Source organism: Oreochromis aureus, linkage group 11 (genome assembly GCF_013358895.1).
Source record: "Oreochromis aureus strain Israel breed Guangdong linkage group 11, ZZ_aureus, whole genome shotgun sequence".
Lineage (NCBI taxonomy): Eukaryota > Metazoa > Chordata > Actinopteri > Cichliformes > Cichlidae > Oreochromis > Oreochromis aureus.
In genome coordinates, this window is record NC_052952.1 from 7,140,967 (window position 1) to 7,165,890 (window position 24,924).

General features: G+C 41.8%; 4 protein-coding genes across 6 annotated transcripts; 1 reads left to right on the forward strand and 3 right to left on the reverse strand.

Moving 5' to 3' along the window:
* Positions 1-7,967: 7,967 nt before the first annotated feature.
* Positions 7,968-9,306, forward strand: nr0b2a (nuclear receptor subfamily 0, group B, member 2a). Its single transcript, XM_031751546.2, has 2 exons — positions 7,968-8,598; positions 8,719-9,306. Exons 1-2 carry the CDS (start codon positions 8,064-8,066, stop codon positions 8,958-8,960), a joined length of 777 nt encoding a protein of 258 aa, XP_031607406.1. The 5' UTR covers positions 7,968-8,063; the 3' UTR covers positions 8,961-9,306.
* Positions 9,307-12,084: 2,778 nt separating this feature from the next.
* Positions 12,085-15,712, reverse strand: kdf1a (keratinocyte differentiation factor 1a). 2 transcript variants are annotated; one of them, XM_031752312.2, is made up of 4 exons: positions 15,603-15,712; positions 13,983-15,013; positions 13,521-13,595; positions 12,085-12,805 (listed from the first exon to the last, which is right to left on the reverse strand). In XM_031752312.2, exons 2-4 carry the CDS (start codon positions 14,992-14,994, stop codon positions 12,720-12,722), a joined length of 1,173 nt encoding a protein of 390 aa, XP_031608172.1. In that variant the 5' UTR covers positions 14,995-15,013; positions 15,603-15,712; the 3' UTR covers positions 12,085-12,719. The 2 variants fall into 2 exon arrangements, with proteins under 2 accessions (XP_031608172.1, XP_031608163.1); XM_031752303.2 differs by having other exon boundaries at positions 12,086-12,805; positions 15,315-15,628.
* A 1,578-nt stretch (positions 15,713-17,290) lies between these two features.
* LOC116329505 (trophoblast glycoprotein-like) lies at positions 17,291-19,302 on the reverse strand. The gene is made up of 2 exons (XM_031751534.2): positions 19,010-19,302; positions 17,291-18,762 (listed from the first exon to the last, which is right to left on the reverse strand). The coding sequence occupies exons 1-2, from the start codon at positions 19,267-19,269 to the stop codon at positions 17,799-17,801; spliced, it is 1,224 nt and encodes a 407-aa protein (XP_031607394.2). The 5' UTR covers positions 19,270-19,302; the 3' UTR covers positions 17,291-17,798.
* LOC116329496 (transmembrane protein 222-like) lies at positions 19,273-24,916 on the reverse strand. Of its 2 annotated transcripts, none has more exons than XM_031751521.2 (6): positions 24,439-24,916; positions 24,182-24,266; positions 23,839-23,870; positions 23,648-23,744; positions 23,245-23,375; positions 19,273-20,509 (listed from the first exon to the last, which is right to left on the reverse strand). In XM_031751521.2, the coding sequence occupies exons 1-6, from the start codon at positions 24,555-24,557 to the stop codon at positions 20,422-20,424; spliced, it is 552 nt and encodes a 183-aa protein (XP_031607381.1). In that variant the 5' UTR covers positions 24,558-24,916; the 3' UTR covers positions 19,273-20,421. The 2 variants fall into 2 exon arrangements, with proteins under 2 accessions (XP_031607381.1, XP_039475079.1); XM_039619145.1 differs by having other exon boundaries at positions 24,077-24,266.
* Positions 24,917-24,924: the final 8 nt, after the last annotated feature.

Consider the following 24,924-nt stretch of genomic DNA (forward strand, 5'->3'; position numbering starts at 1 on the left):
TTTTTATAATGTGCGTACAGTTTAATATACATCAACACATCATAATATATATGAGTGTTGCGTTTATAGCGTCCCTGACCTGTCAAAGCCAGGTAGCTCTTAAAAGTCTTTTTTATGGGCCTAGAAAACAGCCCTGTTTACCTTTGAACAACCCTTGTTACAGCTAATCCAAGACCGTTTTTAACTCTTTATATATCAGAAGGAGAAGGCTCTCAACCCATAAAGGAACATGTCCTCGTTCAGTTTATCAGAAAATATCAAAGTCACAGAATTCAGAGATCCACAGTTTTTCACTGTAATCTGAAACTAAGGCTGTCAGACAAATGCAGTGGAGTAAAGGAAGGAGTACAGAAACCGTTAGCTCAACTTTGAATGTCAGTATTTAAACATTTATTTATTTAGTGTACAATGTAGATACAGTGGAAATTCACATGTACCAGCTTGTGTGTGTGTCTGTCAGTCACAGTTTTCAGGACCCCAACACCTGACTACAGACAGACAGAAAATAATAAAAAGCATTTTTCATTATCAGCTTGAATTCAAAGTCTAAAACAGGAACTAACAGAAATCCAAATAAACATATTAAAGAAAGAAAAGCAGTAATATAATAATAAAACTAATGCAGGGACCCAAAATACAATCAGCACAAAAATCCAGACCATAGCCAAAGAATCATCAGTCTTTTTTATATTTTCACTGGGAAATCCCCCCTGACATCCACACAACCAGTAATGCTCAAAATATATAATCAGATTGCTTAAAATCACTTCTTGGGTCTCAACGGTTGAATTTTTTGTTTAAAGTCTGTATATAAATGTGCTGTGTAATTTGTGGAAAACAAAATGATGCAAGATCTTTATGATCGCAAATCATAAATATAAAATTATAGAAAATAGAGCCCAACTGATACTGATACCGATATTTGGCGTAAGGACAAAATTCATTTTTCTTTAATGTATTTTTAAAATCTGATATTCCAGTGTATTGGCTTTTTTTCTCTCAGACACACAAAACATATACAGATTTCCATCCATCCATCCATCCATCCATCCATTCGCTTCCGCTTCTCCTTTTCAGGGTCATGGGGCGCTGGAGCCTATCCCAGCTGTCATTGGGCGAGGCGGGTACACCCTGGACAGGTCGCCAGTCTGTCGCAGGGCCAACACACAAGGACAGACAACCATTCACACTCACATTCGCTCGCACATTCACACCTAGTGGCAATTTGGTTTATCCAGATTTCCCTTTTCCAAATTTGTTATATGATATTTTACATTTTGTTGTTTACCGTCTGTCGATTCTGCACAGGTCAGCTGGTTGCTGTGTTTGTGGATCCAAACAGGTAAATTATGAACACAGAATTGTATTCAGATGCCTTCAAATGCTGCTAAAATTAACACTCTTTACATGGTTGATCGGTCTTTCTCCAATTTTTCCTTTAGTTTTAAAATGTTCTTTTATCTGCCATTATACATGCCAATACCGATAGCTCAGTAAATAGTCAACTGGATTAATAAAACTGCTTAAGCGTTGTCCTAATGTTTTCATACAGTATATATTATAAAAGGTCACATCAAAGTGGCATCGATGTACTTTGATAGACAACAGGTTTAATCATGTCTCACTTGGCTGCACAGGTATATTTCTTTTCACACTGACTATAAGTCGCCAATTCTGCCTCTTTAACAATGGTCACAGTAAAACCTTCTTCATTTCATTAGAAATACACCAAGATGTGTTCAAAACTGTTTAACTTAACTTGACTAGTAAAAGGATAAAAGAGAAAGCGGCAGCTGGGAAATATATCTAGTCAGAGTTCATTAACCCAAAGGTAACCCTTGCTTTGTCCTTCACCTCAGCTTTTATTGTTGTATTTTTATAGTAATGGGCAGTAAAACTAGACTCGGGTGTCTGGACTCTGACATTATGTCACACATCATATTACACACACACCATGCATTAGTCATCACCCTCCTGATTAGTGGAAGTTCAAACAAATTCTTGAGAATGTGCATGTGTGAACGTGTGTGATGTAAAAAAATAAAAATTAAACCGCAGTAGATGTGGTTAATATGTGATTAGATCATAAAACAGCCACCTAACTCAAGAAATGAACCTGTGTTGTGTGTACACATAGCAGGCAGCTAAGCAAAGAACCAATTTTAAGTGGCAAAAAACACATCATTAGTTCCCACTTGTTTAGTCAAAACTATGAAAAATGCCAAAGATAACACAATTTGAAAGACATAAAATAGTATTTGTGCACCAACAAGGTCGTTCAAAACTTGGCAAATCTCAGCATGGTGTGCAGTGTGTCATTAAAATTTCAGCCAGTGGTGTTGGGGATCTTTTTGCAATTGGTGAAATTATGAACGTGTATAGTCAGATTTTGAACCACCATTCAATAACACGTGAAAAGCATCTGATTAGCAGTAGCTTCATTTTTCAGCATGACAATGATCTCAATCACACTGTCAATGCAATAAAAGCTTTGGCACATATACATATATATCCTGCTGCAGCCTTTTAAATATTAATGAAACAAAATGTTTCAGTATATGTATTAAGGGATACACAGGAAAAGAAATCACTTTCTAAATGCATGAACAGATTCTAACATGAAATAAATCAAAGAATTTGCTGGATGCCTATTATATACAGTCCCGATCAAAAGTTTAAGACCACTTGAAAAATGGCAAAAAACCATATTTTGCATGGTTGGATCTTAACAAGGTTCCAAGTAGAGCTTCAACATGCAACAAGAAGAAATGGGAGTGAGACAAAACATTTTTTTTGGCCCTGCGACAGACTGGCGACCTGTCCAGGTGTACCCCGCCTCTCGCCCTATGACAGCTGGGATAGGCTCCAGCGCCCCCCGCGACCCTGGAAAGGATAAGCGGAAGCGGATGGATGGATGGATGGACAAAACATTTTTTGAGCATGCAATTTATTGAAAACAAGGCTTAAACTGAAACAGGCTGTTTTACAGCTGATCAAAAGTTTAGGACCACATGCCTTTAAAAGGCCAAATCTGTGCAAAAATGTGGATTCATTGACATTTTCTGTCAGGTAGTCACACTGTCATGATGTTCTGATGGCAAAGGCAAAAAAACTTTCTCTTTTTGAACATGGTCGGGTTGTTGAGCTGCATAAGCAGGGTCTCTCGCGGCACGCCATCACTGCTGAGGTGGGATGCAGTAAGACAGTCATTTGGAATTTCTTAAATGATCCTGAGGGTTATGGAACAAAAAAGTCAAGTGGAAGACCCATAATTTCATCAAGCACTGAGCCGGAGGATCCAATTGGCTGTCAGGACATTGGACGATCCTAAACCCAAATTAAGGTGGCTACTGGTGCCGACTGCAGCCCCATAACCATCAGACGGAATCTGAGACTGAAGGGCTTCAAAGACAAAAAACATTTTCAAAGGCCTCGTCTCCTTGAACACCACAGAACTGACCGTTCAGACAAGAGAGCACCAAACACGGGACATTGAAAGGTGGAAGAAAGTTTTATTCTCTGATGAGAATAAATTTAACCTTGGTGGTCCCAATGGTTTCCAACGTTACTGGCATGACAAGCAGATCCCACCTGAGATTCTTTCTACACATCATGTGGAGGGGGCACCATAATGGTCTGGGATCCTTTTTCTTCAGTATAACGATGGAGCTTCAGGAGGTGCAGGGGTGTCAAACGGCCGCTGGCTATGTCCAGATGTTGCAGAGAGCATCCCTCATGACTGAGGGCCTTCGTCTGTGTGGTAACGACTGAGCGTTTCAACAGGACAATGCTACAGTACACAGTGCCCGCAGGACAAGGGACGTCTTCCAGGAGAATAACATCACTCTTTTGGACCATCCTGCGTGTTCCCCTGATCTAATTCCAACTGAGAACCTTTGGGGATGGATGACAAGGGAAGTTTACAAAAATGGACAACAGTTCCAGACAGTAGATGCCCTTCATGCAGCCGTCTCCACTACTTGGAGAAATGTTCCCACTCACCTCATGAAAACGCTTGTATCAAGCATGCTGCAACAAATTTCTGAAGTGATCAACAATAACAGTGGAGCTACTCATTACTGAGTCCATGTTTGGAACTTTGATTTCTGTTATGGGTTTTGTGGAAGTGTGGTCCTAAACTTTTGATCAGCTGTAAAACAGCCTGTTTCAGTTTAAGCATTGTTTTCAATAAATTGCATGCTCAAAAAAATATTTTGTCTCACTGCTATTTCTTCTTGTTGCATGGTGAAGCTCGACTTGGAACCTTGTTAAGTTTACAACCATGTAAAATGTGATTTTTTTGCTCACTGGGGCACATTCTTGAACAGTCACTGCCGAAAAACTCGGCATCATTTGAAAAGAGGATGTTTATTTTAAAGTTTATTCTTAAAATTAAAGAGCTCAAAAAGGGGGACGATAGACCATTTACTACTTCATTTAATAATTCTTTCATTTAAATGTCTTTTTTTTGGTTGTTCTTTTATTTCACTGCAATTGAGGTTCTATGTGTATATAAATGCAATTTCAATCTGAGTTTTAATTTAGTGATTCTGTTTTTTTTCTTCTCCTGAGTACATGTTCCCATGAGGCCACCCTGTGTGAATCATCTTTGGGTTGATGACCTTATTAAAATGGAACCAGGCAAATGAACCTCCGCTGTATTAGCAGTGGGTCAAGGCCAAAAGTCATGTTCAACACATGACGTCCATCATGCACCCACGTGGTAGCACGGAGCGTTCAGTGGCCTGAAAAAACTGGAAGCAGTGGAAGTTCAGGCACTCAGTCTGTGAAGATGAGTCTGAGCTACTTGTTGACACATATCCCACAAATCCAATAATGCAATTACAGTAAAGTCACCTAATAAATTCTTTTAAGGTGCATGAATTTTGAAGATATTAGGAAAACAGTCTCCAGCTCCTGTCTATTACATCATACTTCATCACCATCTTGCTTCCCTTTACTCCGAACACAGTGGTTGTTCTACTTATAGTATGAAGGACGTTTTCGTTTTACTGTCCTGGCAGAGATAAGCGTCTATCCTCCGTGCCCGTCTGTGCCTGCTCCAAACCGCTATAAACACGGGCCTTATCACAAGCATTTACAACTGTCAGCATGCTTGATGAAGCCTGAGGGCTGCTGAGTGCAGTATAGGTCACTTTCCTGAAGGGAAGATAACCCATGCGTCTTATCATGTTTTGAAGCTGCGGTCCACTTCGATTAGGCTTCTGTGAGTACAGACATCATGTCCCATATGATTGATATGATACTGTCCATCATAATGAGATCACCCTGGGAAAAAAAAAAAACAGGGCTGTTAAACATTTTTCATGTATTCTTTCAAGGAATGAGTAAAGGCATTGATAACGTAAAACAAATATTCGGTGACTGGCGCTGCCAGTTGTGTCTGGTGTGTAATCTCTTTATTACGGTCATTCACTTTATGAACTGACCTTGACACAGGTACCCTGCAGTTCAGATCTTCCTCTTAAACTTCCAGTTTCAAGCTTCTGGGCTTGTCAGGCTTTTTGGCAAATGTGTCACTAAATAACAATAAATAACGAGGATGGTACATCATATATGGCGGCACCCGGGATCACTGACTATCATAAATGTTTTACTGTCTATAGTTCATGGCACTGGATGTTCAAACCAGAGGTCTTCCACATTGGGTTGTTTGTTTATTTCTTACGATAATAAAATCATTTTCTTATCAGCCCCAAACCTCGGTGCCAGGTACGGGGAAGATAACAAAATAGGATAAATGCATTTAAATGACAAGTGGAAAAGTGTACGACATGTTACGGACGTCATGAACTCCACGTACAGGATTTTGTTGTGCTCCTTTCAAGTTTCATAAACTTGAAAAGAAAATTCATAAAAGTTAGTTTGATATATAAAGAGATATAAGAATGTCACAGACTGAAGTAAGATCAACCTCATGAGTACAATAATTTGCCATGGCCAGTACAAATGTTTACTAGATATTTTTTTTCGCAGTACAGTAGTACAGCACGTATCAGGGCAATCGCCGTAAAGTCTGCACACCACAGCCAGGGCTGGAAATTCCCTTCATAGTACACAGGAGTTCGACCCAGACTGATCTGGATTTCTTTTATATTGACTTGAGAACATTTTTTAAATATTTGTGTGTGTATTTGTGAAGATATAAGACACACAATTTCCAATTTTATCCCATCTCACAATGATAAAGAACACTTCTAAAAATTCCTGGTTCCAGATTTGCCCTAAAAATGAATAACTTCCAAGGTCAATTTTAAGTAAATCCCTACATACATCTGAAAAAACGAAACACTTAAGCTTCAAATAATAAACCAAAACCCCCAAATTCGTAAAACTCACAAAAGCAAAACCAATAATAAATAATAAATAACAGTTTTATGCAGGTGGTTTTGTGTTTAATTGTAAAAAATATTTTTTGGGGGGTGGTGGGAGAAAAAAAATGTGTGTAGCAGTTGTGTCAATAGAGCAGTTTCTCACGCATTAGTTTTTTGTTTTTTTATTGAGTGGACGGGTCAGAGCTGGAGGGCTGCAGGTACGGTGCAGTCTACTTCTTGGGTGCAGACTGAAATATCTCAGCGGTCATTTTGTACAGATGCTGTGGATTCTCCAGCTAATAGATAAACGGCCACACACCCACTCCAGTCGCCTCAGAATCATCATAATCACCTGACCCTGCTTTAATAGTAAGTCCCCGTGTTACACAAAGCTTGACCTGTGATCCACTAACCAGTTATCTCTGCCTGTTCCCAAACTGCAGATTAATCTTTACAGGAGGGAGGGATTCTCGAGACTGCCAGCGATCTGGACTTTTAGTGGTGTCGGTGTTTTCATTGGAACATCCGTTACAAATACAAAACATGAAATACAATAAATACCACTGGGCAGCTACGGATTCACCAGTCTGGGTGTCAAAGTACTCCTGGGTGGTATGCTGAATCCTGAGTCCCCCCTGATGTATCCATCAGAGTGTGAGCGTGTGTTTTAGGCACAGATAAAAGTGCTGTGTGGATGTGTGAGACTGTAGAAAGCAGTTTGAATTTGATTTCAACTGATCTATGCAAGTAACAGTCCATTTACCAGTGTGTGATAGTGCTGAAACGCTATTTCTGTACCATAAATAGAACCATATTCAAGGCTGTCCTGTGGTACACAAGAAGGTTTTCTAGCTCTTTTTCACAGGTTTGTGCAGAATTTGTGTTTTGACTGCATGCTTGTAGTCTTTACATTGCAATGTGGCAGTGAAAATAAATGTCTGCTTTCTCAAATATGTGTCCAACCTTTCAACCCTTGTGAGCTGGAGGAGGCTGAATTACAGTTCTCTTATATAAAGCTTCCTCTGGTTAAAATCACAATATAAATAGTAATAACTCAGCTTGTTTAAAAGTCAAGATTCCTTGCCAAATAATTCGGTTTTATTTATATAGTGCCAGATCGCAGCAACAGTTGCCTCAAGGCGCTTTATATTGTCAGGTAAAGACAATAACATCAAGGTGGCTGTTTACAACCAGTTTCCACTAAATTAGAGTTTTAAAATTCCAGCTCTGTTCTGGGATTTTACTCTTTTATTTGGGGAAAAAAAAAACATGAAACACTTTATTTGAAGTTATCTCGCAGGTCAGTGACCCAAGTCTACTTTGGCCTGTTTCCAGTATTACAGGTGTGAGCTGGAAGCAAGCAGGGGCTCACTGTGGGGCTGATTACTTTTGCAGTCCTTGGTAGCTTGGTACTGCCTGGGTTAATGACACCGGTTACAAGATAAGACCCAGCCCTCTTGATAGCCAGACGTTACTTCAGCAACTCCTTTTCATTGAGAAAAGCTTATCAGTTTCCCAGGGTTGTTCCAGTCACCTGGCAGAGCACACAGTTGTTTTTCATATGGAGCATATTGACAAGTCAAGGTCCACTGAAGCAGGTTGGGCTGGCCTTATAAATAGAGGGAGACTCCAAGCAGCAGCAGCAGCAGCTGTGCTCACAAGCTCGTGAAGAGCCCATCCTGCCAGAGGATTCATTTAACTGCCTACACAATCTGTGACTCGGTTAAAATGGACAGCGCGTGTCGTTGTTCAACCAGCAGTGATAGGACTTCAAATCCTATCCTGTACAACATCCTGAGCCAAATGGATGGCAGCAGACCGAGCCAAGGCAACTTCAGCTACAATTCAGTGCCTCACAGATGCAAATGTGAGGCACGGCGGACAGTGTGCTTGAAAAGGCCGTCGGAGATTTGCAAAGAAGCTTCGGCGGTTCTGGTAAAAACCCTAAATTTCATGAAAAACTTGCCCGCCTTTAACCAGCTGCCTCCAAATGACCAGTTCGCCCTTCTGAAAAGCTGCTGGGCGCCACTCTTCATTCTGGGTCTGGCCCAAGAGCGCGTGGACTTCGAGGTGACGGACATCCCCACTGACAGCATGCTGAAAAAGATCCTCCTGAACAGACCCGAGAGCCCCGAGGTGGAAAGGGAGCAGCCCACTATGGCCGGTGTCAGCAAACTCGTGTCTTGCCTCAAAAAGTTTTGGAGTTTGGATTTGAGCCCCAAGGAGTACGCATACCTCAAAGGGACCACGATATTTAATCCAGGTACATATTTGATGTGTTCAGCTTCAACTTTCTCTGGTCAGTGTTCGGTGGTTTAATAATGGTGTCCAATATTAAGCATTCATGTAACTTTACAGTTTTGTTTTGTTTTTCCACCAACAGACGTACCAGATTTGAAGGCAGCCCTGTTTGTGGAAGGCTTGCAACAGGAAGCTCAGCAGGCCTTAAGCAAGGTGGTTCAGCTCCTCCACCCGGGGGACGGGGACCGCTTTGCTCGAATCCTCCTCACAGCCTCCGTGCTGCAGAGCATCACCCCCAGCCTCATCACTGAACTCTTCTTCCGGCCTGTGATAGGACAGGCGAACCTGCTGGAGCTGCTGGTCGACATGCTCTTCTGCAGATAGGAGCGGTGGATTTTAGAGCTTTTCCGTCTTTGTGAAATGAAGGAATGCCTGATGTTGGGCTGCTCTAAAACACATTTACTATTAAAAAAAAACTCAAAGAAAACAAAAACTGTGAATTGTTGAAGATGGGGTTATGAATTGCTTACACTGAAAATGATGCCGAGGTCACTGTAGCCCAGTCTGACACGATTTCGTCCAATTGAACTGGATTTGACTTTCTACATTAGGACAGAGTGTACCTACTGTCCATATGTTTGCTTGATCTCATGACGGGAGCTCTCTGTTGTAAATAATTATTGTTTGCATTTACAAAGGTTTTCAAATAAATCTATTTTTTTTACACGAATGAAGAGTGAAGTTGTGTGTCAGTCACCTGAAAAGGGAAGCCAAATCAAACATTGAGTTTGTTATATATGTAAAAGCTGGAACATCTGATAGTGACAGTCTGGTTTGAACATTTGACCCCTGCACTTCATTGGCAGGCCCATCAGTGATATGTGCAGGACAGCATGTACACATTAAATTCTTGTTGTTGCCAGAGCTCTTAAAAAGCAAATACCTTGAAAATGGGAGTAAAAGGATGATTTTGGTGGTCTTTAAACAAACATTGGAATGAAGTAGAAAACTTTTTTTTTATGGTAGTATTTCTTCTTTGATCCAGGAAGTAGCGAGCCTAGCATTTCAACCAGATGCCTCCTTAAGAAAAATGCTTGTCAAGTCATTTTTACCTAAACAACCTCTGCATTAAAATGTCAGGAAATGTTTTACATGTTACATTTAACATGATTGCTTTTTGATTTAAAATAATTTAACAGCTAGAAGACTTTATTGAAAATAGGTTTAGATAACTGTATTACAGAAAAACAAATAGTATCTGAACACATTAAAATGATAGGAATACAAAAGAACTTTGCACTGCTTTAACAAATAAAGACCTTAATGAAGCCAAAAAACAGAAGAAGAAAAAAAGCGTTTACAGAGAATATCTCAGTTCTCTGTGTGAAAATGTCCCGTTGATAGCAAAGGTCAGAGGAGAATGACCAGACTGGTTCGATCTGACAGGAAGGCAACAGCAAGTCAAATAATCAGTTATTACAGCCAAGCTGTGCAGAAGAGCTTTTCTGATAGCAAAATATGCCAAACCTTGAAGCTGATGGGCTACAAGCAGCAGAAGCAGAAGACCACACTGAGTGCCACTTCTGTCCGCTAAGAACAGGAAAATAAAGCTACACCAAAGCTGGACAATAGAAGATTAGAAAAATGTTGTCTGGTTTGATGGGTCTTATTTTTTGCTCCAATAATCAGATAGTAGGGTCAGAATTTGGCATAAACAACATGCAAACAAAATTCGGCTTTGAGCTGAGGCTGGTGGTGGAGTGATGGTGTGGGGGATACTTTCTTGGCACACATTAGTACCCGCTGAGCATTGTTTAAAAACCACAGCTTACCCGAGTATTGTCGCTGACCGCATCCATCCCTTTTTGACCACAGTGTACCCGTCTTCTGTCGGCTGCTTCCAGCAGGTTAACGCACCATGTGACAAAGCTCACGTCATCTCAAACAGTTTTCTTTAACATGAAAATGAGTTCACAGCAGTCAAATCCCCTCCACAGCCACCAGATCTCAATCATATAGTGCAAATTTGAGATGTGGTGGAATGGGAGGTTTCCATCATGAATGTGCAGCTGACAAATCTGCAGTAACTATGTGATGTTATCATGTCAGTGTGGACCAAAATCACTGAGGTTAGATTCCTGCATCAATCTTTGGAGAGCATGAAAATGATTCTACTGGTGGGAGGAAATTAAAAAGGGAGCTTTTAGGGGATATAACACTATTACAAAAGCAGAGTTATTTATTTATTAATTATAGAATAGGTGGTGGAAATGACAGCTTAGAAAAACATAAACACATTCTTTTTAATCGGTTGTTGGATTTATCAGGGGCCATAATTATATCCATGTTATTATTAGTTATGTATCTTGACCTGAGGATGGAGACACTATGTTTAAAATGTAGCAGCACAGTTTTATAGGCAGTCTACGTAATGTGCTTTCTTTTTTCTCTAATGGTTCTCTGTCCCCCTCTCATGGAAAACAGTGGAAGTCACACATTTTCCCAACAGAGAGAACCATAAAAATTAAGCCTAAACTTTATTGCATTTGCAAATCCTTATCAGTGCAAAAGCCTCACTCGGAGTGATTTTAAATGTTCAGCACCTGAAAGCAGCCAAGGAAAAACTTAAAAGGCTAAATCAGCTGTGACGGGAAACTCTTGACTGGTTCTTGGAAATCTGCAGGCTGCATCACTTATGGAACAAGCTCACGATTGGTCTTGTCCTGTGGTATGTTAGTTGTGAAACTGTGAGCCTTTACATGACACCTACATACAGGTAAAACAGGAATGTGCTGGTGGGGGAGTGAGCCAGGGGAAATGGGGTTACACAGGCCAAATGCAACACACACAGAAACAACTTCCCTAAAAGAAAAAAAAGCTCTGTGTGTGGAGCTGAAGAACAGATAGTTAAGAGGTGTCATTGTCTTCATGCAAGCATTTACTGGGTTTTGAATAAAAACAAAATTGTTTCAGTAACTTTTTTTTGTGCGTTTTCTTGTTGCAATTTTGGCTACCGGTTTAACCCCCCCACCCCTCGTTTTAAAGCAGTAAGTCACAGCTGGACTGTACGGGCTCCGAAAATAAACAAAAAATAATTATTATTGACAAATGCAGCTTCATTTGTTTAACCCAGATTTGAACCGCTTCAAGAAAATTAGGCTGACGTTCTGTGCTGCTCCTTTGCCTTTGCCATAAATGACAAAGACAAAGCCGTGGATTTTATTTCCTTTCTGTAAGAACCAGCCAAACGAGTTCCTTCTTTTGCTGAGGGCGGAAAAAGCCTGCCTGCTGTAACACAGTGACCTCAGGGAGATGAGCCTGACAACAATAATCCCAGAGATAAAGAGGAAAAAAAAAATAGGCTGAAGAGAGAGTGCCAGAGAAGCTCGTGAAGGTAAAGACTTGTTGATATACACGAGCAAAATCATTTGCTGTCAAACAAATTGAGCTTTTTTATATACAGAGAGAGAAAAAGATTTCCAGGCACAGATTTAGACTTTTGAATAAACAGAAGCATAAAGAGGTATGGAAGGATTTTTTTTTTTATTATTTTCTTAAAAATATGACTTGGTAGCTAACAATATAAAAAAAAAATGTGGACAAACACCACATATGGTTTTAAAAAACCACAAAGTAACATCGACATAAGGGTATTTACAAAATATGGCTAATACAGATTTCAGGTAAAAAACACGCGTCTTAGGGTTCTGGGGAACTGGCAGGAGGTCGACAAGCTCATACACACAGACGGCACATGCACAACAGCTAGCAAAAAAAATTAAGATAAAAACAAGAACGAGGACGGCTCTGTTCAAACGTCTGCCTCTTTCCTATGACATCCTGTAGAGTGGAGTCACTTTTTCCATCTTTAAACACTGCACAGAAAAATACATAAAAACCTACATCTCCTAACGTGTGTGCGTGTGTGTGCGTGTGTGTGTGTGAAGGGGAAATAGGGGGGAAAGTCTCCTCAGTGGGCCTTTTGCTTGAAACATAAAGATGCTTGAAAACAGCAGGTAGTAGCTGGACCACTTAAAGGCAGAAGTACAACCACCCAGCGTAAAAGGTGCTCAACTTGGTAACAGCAGGAGGATGAAATAGCCCGTGTAACTGGCTACATCTCTTTTTGTTTTTATTTGACTTTTAGAGAATCAGAGGAGCACCTGAGGAGTAGGTTTCAGTGTCGTGGTGGTACGCCGAGTAGGCCGTAGTAGTGCTGGAGGAATATGCTGCAAAGGACAAAAAAGAAAAAAAGGAAGGATTATTTAATGCAGTGAGGTTAAAAAGCATAGCTCTAATTTCATTTATCCTTAAGCGAAAAAACCTGGAGAAACCCAGGACCCGGACACGTTCCCCGAACACCGTGTTAAAGTTGTGAAAACACGGTGTAGCGTACCCTCATTCACAGACATGTAAGAGGACACCCGTCCTTTTACCAACCTCTTCACCGAACAACAAGGGAGAAAGAGAGAAAAAAGAGGAGCTTAGTTTACGTAATCCATCTGTAACCCAAGTTGGTGAAATTACTTAGCAGATCTGGGAACATTATGTGACATATATTTAATGTGACTTGATCTGCTCGTCTAGCAGGTGGTGTAGCATTACCATGAAGCTGGAGGGCAGGCAGATAGGCAGGTGTTAAGTGAAAGAATATGCGGGAATGGAAAAAGGGCAGGAATGCGGTGCTTTCACTGCTAAGAGACTGGGATGTGACTGAAAGGTGGAGGAGGAGGAGGTGAGAAAATGCCTACAGCTGCAGCAGGCACAATGGGTCTCACACACACACAGAGCAGGCTGGTTATTACACCCAAATGCCCAGGATGGACTGCCACATAGTGAAGCAGAATTACTTTATTACTCCCGAGTATCTTAATTCCACACGAAACCAAAAGAAGAAGACTTATGGGAAATCCCCACACACACCACCCCTGCGCATGCACTCACTTCGCCCGCTGTAATTTCTCATCTTTCTCGCCAGCTCGTCTGATGGCGTCTGCTCTGACACTTTCACCTCTGGAACTGTAGCGAAAGGCAAAAGACAAGGCAAAAACAAAGACAAGACAAAATGAACACAGGCAAGAGAAATCTCTGTTATCGTGTTTGAGTTTAGCAGACGCCGCACCTGCATCGACTTGCCTCAGATTAAGCGATTGTTATGAGGCTACTGCACGTAAAATACCTGGCGTTTTAGAGCTCGCAGCTACGAGGCAAACAAAAGAGCTTCAGCACAGCCGGTGTTCCAACAGACTCTATGAGTCATTAAGAAAAGATGGGTCAGATGATTGGTATATTTGGTATGTTGCTGCAAGGTGCTGGTGAGCAAGGTTGTCTTGTGCTTTATAAATATTTATACAGCTCTAGCAAAAAAAAAAAAAAAAAAAAAGAGAGAGAGAGAGATATTCTTACAATCACTGCTCATGAAGGTGTTTGTCATGGTCTCGTTGCCACTGTCGGGGAGGGTCCCGTCACTCCTGCCGTTAGGACGCTGCCCAGTTGACAGGTAGTCCTTCTTCCTTTTGCCCTTCCGCGTGCTGATGCGGATGACCCCGTGCACCAGCTTGCACTCGGCCTCTTGCTCCTCCAGGTTGTAGTCCTGAGCGATGCTGTAGATGAGCTCGCTGATCTCGTTGGTCTTGCGGGAGAAGGAGGAATCAGAGGTGCACTTGGCCAGCTGGTCGATCTGATGCAGGGCGTAAAGCTCAAGCAGCTTCTTGGTGATCAGAGAGTCAATGTCTTTGTCGCTCTGCTCATCCAAGTCGTAGTCCTCGTAGGATAGAAGGCTGGTGTTGCTGACCGGCCGCTGGCTTTCCCCTTTACCTGATGTGCGACCCCGTTTGGAGGCAGCAACTGGGTACTTTACCTTCTGACCTGCTATGTGCACATCTGGGTAACGGAAACTGTCATTCAGGGGCAATCTGGAGGTCTTGGGCTGCTTATTATTGGGCTCCAAAGACATGCCAGGGTTTTTCACAGCTATGCCGTTAGGAGGTCGAGGGTCACCGCCCGTTTTGGGGGTATGGTCTGTGGAGCTCTCGTTAACGGGGAGGCAGGGCTCCCGGGTGCCATAAAATCCACAGGTGAGAACACAACAGATAAGAGCCCTACAGCTACTCCAGCCCATGGAGGCACAGGAGCCACAGGACTGCCTGCTGCTCGGCACGCTGTCTGCCGACCCCGGAATAAATCCTATTGTCTCTGAACTCCTTCCAGTGCCGTTTCGAGGGTGGCTTCTTCCTCGACCATACCTGCCCTCTGAATAGCGGGAGTGGTCACGTAGTTGCTCCCCATGAGGATCCTTGTAGGAGTCTTGGCTGGTCGTGCTGTCCCTGGATATAGTCCGGTTGGGTCGATGGTTGTCCGCCCTAGAGCTAGGGTTGGGGTACTTGTGGCGAGGAGCCCCTGTGCTGTGGCCAGGCATGGCTCAAAAAGCCTGGGACCTGGAGGAGTAGGAGAGGACAGTTTAGTACATCCTCCATAACCCCCCCAGCATGTTAAACTAAGCTGCATTTAAAGCTGGAGCAGGAAAAACATAGCTTTCAGTGAAGTAACCTAACATTAAGCTCGGAGAATGTAAATAAAGCTGAGTGCACCGATTTCTATCTTAACAATAACTTTCGTCGCACCCTTGATTTTTTTTTTTTTTTTTGCCTAATAGTGCGCGCGGAGGAGAAAAGCTGAGACCAAACCTCATTCAACATCCAACTGTTTTTCCATTTTACTTGCAAATCGCCCACTTACCGCATAAGAGGAAACAGTTTTATCCCAGACAACTTGTTCAACGAGCAAAGTGCGGAAGTCTTAGAGCGAAAGAGAGAGAAAAAAACTACGCTAACGCTCCAAACGGAGAAAACAAAACCGCCTACAGATTTTTAGGTTTGTGTACTTCAACAAAGTTTGCAAAGCCAAAACAGAGTCCCACAGTCCGAGGGGGAAAACACAGCTCAGCTCATCGGCGTCGTTTGTCTTTCAGTGAAAAGAAGTTTACAGTCTTGCGTTGCCGAGAGTCTCCCAATGTTTGGCTATTACCTGCGGCTACAGCTAATCCCAGATCCTACACCCACCCACAGGTGAGTCGTGACGTCACACGAGGCGGATTTGAACGTGCAGGGGACGGAACGAGAGATGTGGGGAGGAAAGAGGGGGCGGGGGGTGATACGAGGGGAAACTATTGCATAATAACGTGTATGGGGTTTTTTTTTTAATTTCATAAAAATGTGTCGGCTTTCTTTCAGTTTAAAAATGTTTAGATACGCATTTCGTGAATTATTAAAGAGTTCTTAAAGAACAGGATGGATCTAATGAAACACAAAATGCCCTGTTGTTTATTTTCCTTCCATATTATTTTATTTTATTTATCATTCATTTTTTTAAAACTGCGGACCCACTATAAAAAAGAAATTGATATCCTTAAGTTACATTTTATTTAAGTTTGAACATTACACATGTAGTTCAGTTTAATGTTCATTCATTGTTTATAGCTTGAAAAACAAGAAATCATTATTCAATAAAGTTTTATAACGTGCGTTATACTCTAAAGTAAATACCCTAGAATAATAGACAGAAAACTCCCGTATGAGGAAGCACTTGGTGAAAGTGGAAAGGAAAAACTCCCTTTTAACAGGAAGAAACGTCTGGCAGAATGAGGCTCAGGGAGGGTGGCCAGTTGGGGATGAGGGAAGGAAGACAGGATAATAGACACACTGTGGAGGAGAGCAAAAGATTCATAATAACTAATGATTAAATGCAGAGTGGTGTATAAACACATAGTGAGTAGAAAAAGCGAGTGAAGCTTGATGAAGAGTATTTCATTAGCCTCCATAAAACGTATAACAGAGAAAGGAATTTATATTTAATTAAATATGGGAATAAAATCAATACAATAAAAATAAAAGGATTTTAATGGCAAGTTTAATTATTTAATATATTCTGCTTTACGCAAACGGAACGTGCTTAAGACTGAATATAAAAACATAAACATCTGTGTAGGTTTACAATGCCTTAAGGAAGAGATTCAGGGGAAAATTTGCAGAAATAAATAAAAGAAAGTCCCAGCAAAACTTCACGTGAGTGGTTTCTACAATGAAAACAGATACCTTTCTGATATTTAATGGAGTAGAAATGTTATGGGGAAAAAAAATCATTTTCTTTTAACGCTTTATCTATTACTTTCTTTATTTGGTGCTGTAGGGCAGATTGTAGGCAACGTGTTTGTTGGCTAGAAGGCTGTAAAAGTGCAGATGATTCAGACCATTCTTAAGGATAAATCAAATGAGAGGGTCTTTGCAGCTTCACATTTTCCAAAGCTGTCCAGTGGACCCTTGGTGGCCAGTTCTGGCCTTTAGGCTGCGTGCTTGACACCCCTGATAAACAGCCATGTGATGTAGCATAGCAGAGAATTTTTGAGTTTCAAATTGCAGCAGTGCACTTTTCTAATTTCTCTATATAAATCCTCTTTAACGTGCACATACAATAGGTAGATAGCTCCGGCAGGGACACAGAGGTGCACAGCTGCAGAGCCAGCAGGTGTATTTCCCGGTGATATCATTCATTCTGCCCTACTTTCTCCTTGTATAGAAACACTTAATCACCCATTCTTTGAATTGAAATAGTATGGCAATCTCACGTGGAGATATACATGAGCCTGTGTAGCAGTGCTTTCCTCAGTGCACTTATAATAAAACAGCACAAGAAATTAATTACATCATTTCTTTTTATTTCTAATTAAGGTAAACACAGGTTTTTATATCATACCAAGACATATTCATTCGAATAATACAAATCGCATTATTACCACTCCTATAAAGATATAGGGCTGAGTAAATTTAAGGGTTTTGCTTTTTTTATTGAAGAACACAGTAGAATAGACCTACCCTACCATTCACTGGTCATCTATAATTTATGTTATTTATGTTTTTCTTTATCTTCTGCTTACTGGAAAGATATTTAAGCTAATATAAAAGTAAACAAAGCACACTGAAAAAGCTGACATCCATTTCCAAAGTAGTGTATGTGTAAGGTCCTTATAAAAATCTAGAAGAAAAACACACAACTTACTAACTTACAAATGCAAGGATCTAGTGCATCTACAACACAAAGGCACTTTTTTTTAGGTTTCTAGGTTATAACTGCAATATGTACAGAATGCTCGAGACAAAAATTGTAAATTTCCTCCTAAAACTATTTACAGCTACACCATAATATGTCAAATCATCAGTTAGTTTATCATAAGTTTACAGGTGGGGAGATTGTCAGCTGTCTGACTTGTGTTTTTGTGGGGGCAACAGAGGTGTCACTGGGCAGCTGCTGGGACAGAGATATTCCTGACTGCCTTTGTGCCCTTCTGCTGTCTGCAGAAATGTGCCCCAGCCGAGGGTCCGAGTCAATCTCGTACCGGTAGTGATAGCCCTCCAGGACATCCCGACAAGCGTCTCTCATTTCATTGATCCATTTCTTCATACCTTTGCGATTCAGGTAGAGCACAAAGAGAAAAACCATGCCAACAAGCCCCAGAACCAGCCCCAGGAAGACATAAGAGGTCTGCAGGGTGAGATCAGCAACCTCTGCCAGGACTGGAACAACACACCCGATATCCTGGATGCTGAGCCCTCGCAGGCGGGCGTCGGTTAACGCGCCAGGTGAGGCACATCTCACAGCATCCACATCGACCTTAGCTCTCGATTTATTCAGCCACGCAACAAACTCATTGATCTCACAAGAGCAGGTGTAGGGGTTGTTACCGAGCAGGATTCTGATGTCCCCGAGCTTGTCCAACTCCAGCAGAGCATCGGTTCTGAATGTGCTGAAGGTGTTGTGTGTCAGGTCAAGCACCTCCAGGTGATTCATGCCAGAGAAGGTCCCACTGTAGACTGCCACCAAAGAGTTGTTGGTGAGGAAAAGCTGCTGCAGATTGGGAAGGTGAGAGAACATGCCCGGGGGAAGCAGCGCAAGCTTGTTCCCCGAGAGGTCGAGGCGGAGGAGCCCCGCAAGGCCCCCCCAGCGCAGAGCTGTGGTCAGGTCTGTAAGGGCAGTAAAGTTGTAGAGTGACTGGCTCAGGTTGAGCTCCTGAAGGGGACTACCAGGTATGCTGAGAGCCTCTGGATGGATGAGTGCCAGCTGGTTTCCACTGAGGTCCAGGAAGCGCAGGTTGACCAGGGAGGAGAAGGTGTGGGACGCCATCTCTGTTAACCTGAGGAGACGACTAACACTTTAACATCAGGTTTTAGACATTTGATTATGTCCTCCTGCTTGGAAACAAGAAATCTCAGGAAACCTCACTGTACTATCAAGGTTAACAAAAGAAAAACAAAACTCACAGAAATAGATCTTTATTTATTTATTGTGTAAACATAAAGAAATACACTATTCAAATACGGCTTAATATATACATGGTTGAAACTGAAAAAGAAACAAATAAAAAACACTGACATTCTCACCTGTTATTGCTTAAAATGATGTTAGTGATATTCTCCGGCTCCGTAAACGAACTGGGTCCAATTTGGTGTATATTATTCCCTGTGATAATGACGGTCCTGGCATATCCTGGAATATTTTCTGGTGCTGTGAGCAGATCTTTAGAAACACATTTTACCGTGCGGATCACAGCGAAACACTCACAGCCAAAAGGACACTCCAAGCAGCGGCACAGAGCACAGAAAAGAATCCCCAAAATCACAAAAACAGCAGAAAAACACATCTCTAAATAAGAGCTGAAAAAGTTTAATCTACAGACGTGTATTCATAAATCAAACTTTAGCTGTTATCCTTTGTTCTCCGAAAGTGATCGGACACTGCAGAGGTGGCAAAGACTGCTCGCTCAGTCGTCGTCTGCTGCACTGTGGGAATAAAGGTTCCCGTAAAGTGATGGTAGTTCATATCACACAGAGTCTGCTGGATGAAAACGTGGTCCCCTTAAAGGTACAGAGGACGACCCACAGCCGGTCACCTATATCCCAGTCTGCCAGAGGAGACAACCAAAGAGCTCTACACACAGCAAATCCAAAATGCTGGTACAAAAATGGAAATATTAAACGGTTACAGACATACAATAATAAATAATACTTATTCAAGTACCAAAAACATACAATAAAATATCATAATGCATAAACAAGTGATCAAATATTGCTCATATAACTTGGCAGGATCAAGTGTGAGGATGCACAAAAGGAAATCATTCAAATTTCTTACTGCAGAAAAGCAAAAACTAACAAAAAAGAAGTCACTTAACATAAAAGCATCTTATTCAGGAGGAAAATGTATTCGAGGGAACGCAATACCCTAATTTTTCACATGCAGGTCTTCCATCATTCTATCTTTGGTCTAGCTGCTCATATTTCTAAGACAAATAATTGATGAATACTTCCAGCGTGAAGATTTTGCAATCCGTTTTCTATGGATTCGTCACTGAAATATATATTAGCTCGCCTGGAAACACATTCATCACTGCTGTTCATGAAAAATACATCTCTGCAACTGAAATGCGTTACTGTACTGGGGTCTAATCTGGATATCGTCTCCTTCATGATAATATTAACAAAGGGAAATAAAGGAAAAACACAAATGCAGACACTGTAGCGTGCCTTGCTAACATAATACACAATAAGAAATAATCAAAATATCGATAATTGAAGGACAAATTGTTCATTTCAACTGCCCCCCCCCCAAAAAAACAAAACAGTTAGGCTTTGCCCTTTAATACCCTCTCAGAAAATGCATCACAACAAATGACGAGGCAGTCACTCAGTTTGTGCACAAACAAATGTTCCATCAGAACGCACCACTCACGTCAATGACTGTGTATAAAGTATAACCAAAAAGCCTGAGTCAGCTCGTTCTACTGCCAGCCGCACTACTGTAAGTTAAACGTGAGGATGAAGGTGGCGAGCACTCCGCTGAGCATGACGAAGGGCAGCCAGGTCTTGAGGAAAGCGGCCCAGCTGGAGGATGGAAAAACACAGTAATTAGAGTACTTCTCAACACCTGGATATTGATGATATGCAGCAGAGGAGAGGGGGGGGACGCTCTTTCCCGGTATACTTTCAGCAGACAAGGACATGTGAGGTGTGCCGAGGTGTCACATGGTCCAATCTAACATAGTGTCTGCAGCCCCAGCTTGTGTCCTACTGTCCCCGTCCACCCAGCCGGTGTGTGGGGAGCCCCAGCGGAGGACTGACCTCCAGTTGTTACACAGAGGGAGCGCTGCCGTCTGTGATTAATTGCACGACTCCCCTTCTGTTTAAAAGACTCCTGTGCCACAGGATCGTACGAGCAGAGGCAGCACAAGCTGTGACGCCAGCAATCTCTATGTGGGTCAGCAGAGAATAATGAGGGAGGATCTCTGAGCCATATGTCTCTTAATGCTCGCCAGCGTCCAGCAGCAGAGCTATTTAACAGACTGTGTTCAGACTGTTGTGATGAAGATGCTTCAGGTGTGCTGCACAGTAATGTTCTCCTTCAGTTAAACTGTAATCTTAGCACAGCTACTCGTATCACCCTTTGTAGTACCGATGTCTGAAAGAGTGAAACCTGCCATGATAGAGGGTTTAGTGCACTCACAGGACACTTTATTAGGTACACCTTGGTAGTATTGGGTTGAAACCCCTTTTGCCTTCAGAGGCAGACCTGCCTTAATTCGTCACAGCAAAGATTCAACAAGGTGCTGGAAACATTCCTCGGATATTTTGGTCCATGTTGACGTGACTGCATAGCAGAGCTGCTGCAGATCCAGTGACTCTCCAGTGACTCTCCTGTTCCGCCACATCCCAAAGGTGCTCTACTGGATTAAGATCTGGTGATTGTGGAGGTCTTTTGAGCACAGTGGACTCATTGTCATGCTTAAGAAACTGGTTTGACGTGATTCTAGCTTTTAGACATGGCATGTTACCCTGCTGGAAGCAGAGGGGTGTACTGTGGTCCTAATGGGCACAACAATATTCAGGTAGGCTGTGGTGTAGGAATGATGCTCAGCAGGTACTAAGAGGCAGCAGCCTGGACACTGATAGATACCAGGCAGGATTGATCCATGCTTTCATGTTGTTTACCCCAAATTCTGACCTTACTATCCAATCTCACAGCAGAAATTGAGACTCATCAGACCAGGCAACATTTTATCTTCTATTGTCCAATTCTGGTGAGCTTGTGTGAATTGTAGCATCTGTTTCCTGTTTTCAGCTGGCAGGAGTCGCACACAGTTTTGTCTTTTGCTGCTTGTAGCCCATCTGCTTCATGATTCATCATGTTGTACATTCAGAGATGCCTTTTTTGCAGACCTTTGCTGTAATGAGTTACAAGCAAGGTATGTTGCCTTTATATCAACTCAAAGCAGTCCAGCCATTGTCCTCTGACCTCTAGCTTCAAAGAACATGCCTCTCACTGGGTAGTTTCTCTTTGTCAGAAGAGATGAGTGTGTAGATCAGCAGTTTCTGACATACTCAGAAGCAGCCTGTCCAGCACCAAGAACTGCGCCACATTCACTTAAGTCACCTGTTTTTCCTGTCCTGAGGTTTGGTTTGAACTTCAGCAGCTTGTTTTGAAAAGGTGTACCTACCAAAGTAGTTGGTGAATGTATTCTACACAGTCGTAACTGACTAAATAAACTTGACAACCTAAACCAGTGTAATTGGCTCAAACAAAACCAGTATGACTGGAACTTAAATTTTCCTGTTTACAATAGGGGATTTATTGCAGATAAGCACCGGTGGGGCTACTACATGTCAAGTGGTAGAGTGAGTAGGCAAACAGCTTGTGTTAAAAGGTTTAAGTGCCCTTGACTCACACATTTGAAAGCCAGAATTGCTCCTGATGTACAAAACCAGGGACAAAAACCAAACTGAAAGATTTGCCCAGTGAATGTAAAGCACAGCTCGAACTATAAACACTAGCAAATTAATCATTAATTATATACAACCTGTTTTCAGAAAAGATGTGACATTGTGTAAAATATAAATAAAACGTACAATATTTACGTTGCTCATGCTCAATTTGATTCTAACTAGATGTTTCAAAAGAGGTGGGATAGGGGTATGATTCCCTACGTGTTGCCTCATTTCTTCTTTTAGCAACAATGTGTAAGGGTTTGGGAGCTGAGGAGATCAGCTGATAACTTTTGAAAGTTTGATAGAGGATTTCACCTGTGCAACAGTTTAAGGCCCTAAAAATACACTAAATATTGTCCGGAGGGTGGCATGCTTGGACTGCAGGCAGACGAGTTTCACAGCTGGGTTCTTTCACTGCGAAGCGATGCTGTTGCAGCATGTGCAGAATGTCTTCTGTATTGCACAATCTTACTAAAAAAACATAACCTGTATAAATCTTTCAGCATTAATAATAGCTTGACAAATGTGAAAGTTAACCAAGTCAAAAGATCACGCCCGTTCATTATTGGTTTCCAGCTTTCCTTGGATGACTCTAAATGGTAGCATGTAGTATGAGTGGCGGGAGGGCGCTGCAGTGTTTAGCACTGTTGCTCCACCCACCAACAGGGGCCTTTCTTTGTAGAGTTCACGTGTTCTCTCTGGGTACTCAGACTTCCTCCCACAGTCCGGAGACATGCATGTTGGGTTAGGCTGCAGTAGCAGTGACAGTGTGAATAGTGATCTGTCTCTAGCCGCTCTTATCATTCATACATGTATTTCATTCCTGCAGAGCTAGAATAAATGACCAAAATATTTACCTTACGTGTTTCCCGTTAATGAGAGACAGTACACACAGGTTCACCATGTTCCAGGAAGTGCTGTTGTCGTAGCGCATCAGGTTGAGGGCCATGGCAACGTGGGAATGGCAGTTATCAAAGCATAGATTGTGCTTCGACAAAAAGTAAATAAATAAGTATTTATTATTAAATCACTAATGTGTAAGGAGGGTGACTAGTGTCAAAATGAATTAAATAAATACTTTATTATATAATATAATTAATTAATTAAAACTATAATTAAATATTATTACATATTTAAAAATATTTTTTAATTGTAATTAATTAAACAAACATTTAATTCATTTTGGCACTGAAGGCCTTCCATAAACACAATCCAGAAATTTGTTAATTAATAAGATAATGCTAAATACAACAATCTTACCGGCCTGCATTTGTACTCCTCTGATGCATCGTGCACCGCTTTGTCCCATGTAGCTGCACCATTACCACACACTTTATCCACATCAAGCTTCCAGTACCTGCAGTATTGTTTTAAAGTAAACCAGTGAGTTAATGTGTTATCTCTGCTCCCACCTACTTGTTAAAAGACGATAATATCAACAATAAACTTACTTTGTGGGTCTACCAAACCCCATGTTATCCTCCTGGAAAGAGCGGAAATCAAGCATGTGAATTAGTGCTGTATGCAAATTTTAGTATGATCCAATACCAAGTAAATACAGGGCCAGTATTGTCAATACCAACACCGATACTGATACTTTAAACTTATAAAGGTAGAAAAAGGCTAAACATATTTTATAACACAGTAGTACTGATCCAATACCAGTACCATATTCAAATTGCTTCCCACCTCTAATGCGAATCTATGCTTGAGACTCCTACTGAGAAGGTCTAGCACTTTAACATTAGTCTCTATGCGGTGATGTGAAAAACTCGATGCAAAAGCAGTGCTCACCGAGACAAAATATGACCCTGCGAAATCTCGTATGACTCCAGCAGAAGTGCATATGCCCATGTGACCGATGAAGGGGAGCACCCACCTGCAGGACGCACGCAAATGACACACGAGGCAATTACTGTACGTCTGAATGTCCAGCAAAACAACTAACGCAGTACCATTAAAAGGAAACAGTATTAGCGGATAAGATAAACATAGCCTCGTTTCATCTGCTGCCACAGAACAGGAGCAGGAATACTGCAGTAGCCTCTTACGTTAAAATGGGAATAGGTGTCCAGACAACGCAGAAAGGGTAGCGGCTGCTTTTTCTGTCGTTTTTTGGGAAATCACCGTGGTAGCTCATCATTACGTCGGTATCGTTCGCCTCCGCCATCACAGCCTAGAGTGACAGAGGGAGATGAACGGCAGTGACGCACAGCAGCGGAGGTACGCAGCCACCTCCGCCAACTGTCTGTCCGTGAACGCAGCACGGGCCATCTGTTCGTCGGTTGCGGCGTTTACGGTCGGCGAGGAGGGATTTAATATTAGCTGCAGAGCCCTAGCCGTTTACCTCTATAACAAATCTAAAAAATATGTATTTTTTGTCGTTTTCATGTATTGCGATAGTCTTTATATCCATGCATGATGCTCTCATTTCACTGTAAAACTGACTGCTTTGTGTATTCTGCGTTTAATTCACCACATCAATGAAACATCTGCTAAACACTTGCTTTTCCAGCCCAGCGTTGTTGCTACACAGT

Bases quoted from the DNA above. Each gene is read 5' to 3' on its own strand.
- LOC116329496 (XM_039619145.1), bottom strand. From the start codon at position 24,557: ATGGCGGAGGCGAACGATACCGACGTAATGATGAGCTACCACGGTGAT. The intron at 23,871-24,076 runs GTGGGAAGCAAT...CGCTCTTTCCAG, and splicing joins AGCATAGATTCGCATTAGAG to GAGGATAACATGGGGTTTGG. The intron at 23,745-23,838 runs GTAAGTTTATTG...ACAATACTGCAG, and splicing joins GGGTTTGGTAGACCCACAAA to GTACTGGAAGCTTGATGTGG.
- nr0b2a (XM_031751546.2), top strand. From the start codon at position 8,064: ATGGACAGCGCGTGTCGTTGTTCAACCAGCAGTGATAGGACTTCAAAT. The intron at 8,599-8,718 runs GTACATATTTGA...TTCCACCAACAG, and splicing joins GACCACGATATTTAATCCAG to ACGTACCAGATTTGAAGGCA.
- LOC116329505 (XM_031751534.2), bottom strand. From the start codon at position 19,269: ATGTGTTTTTCTGCTGTTTTTGTGATTTTGGGGATTCTTTTCTGTGCT. The intron at 18,763-19,009 runs GTGAGAATGTCA...TCGTCTCCTCAG, and splicing joins ATCATTTTAAGCAATAACAG to GTTAACAGAGATGGCGTCCC.
- kdf1a (XM_031752312.2), bottom strand. From the start codon at position 14,994: ATGCCTGGCCACAGCACAGGGGCTCCTCGCCACAAGTACCCCAACCCT. The intron at 13,596-13,982 runs GTAAGAATATCT...CTTTCGCTACAG, and splicing joins CACCTTCATGAGCAGTGATT to TTCCAGAGGTGAAAGTGTCA. The intron at 12,806-13,520 runs GTGAGTGCATGC...TGTCCTTTGCAG, and splicing joins GAGAAATTACAGCGGGCGAA to CATATTCCTCCAGCACTACT.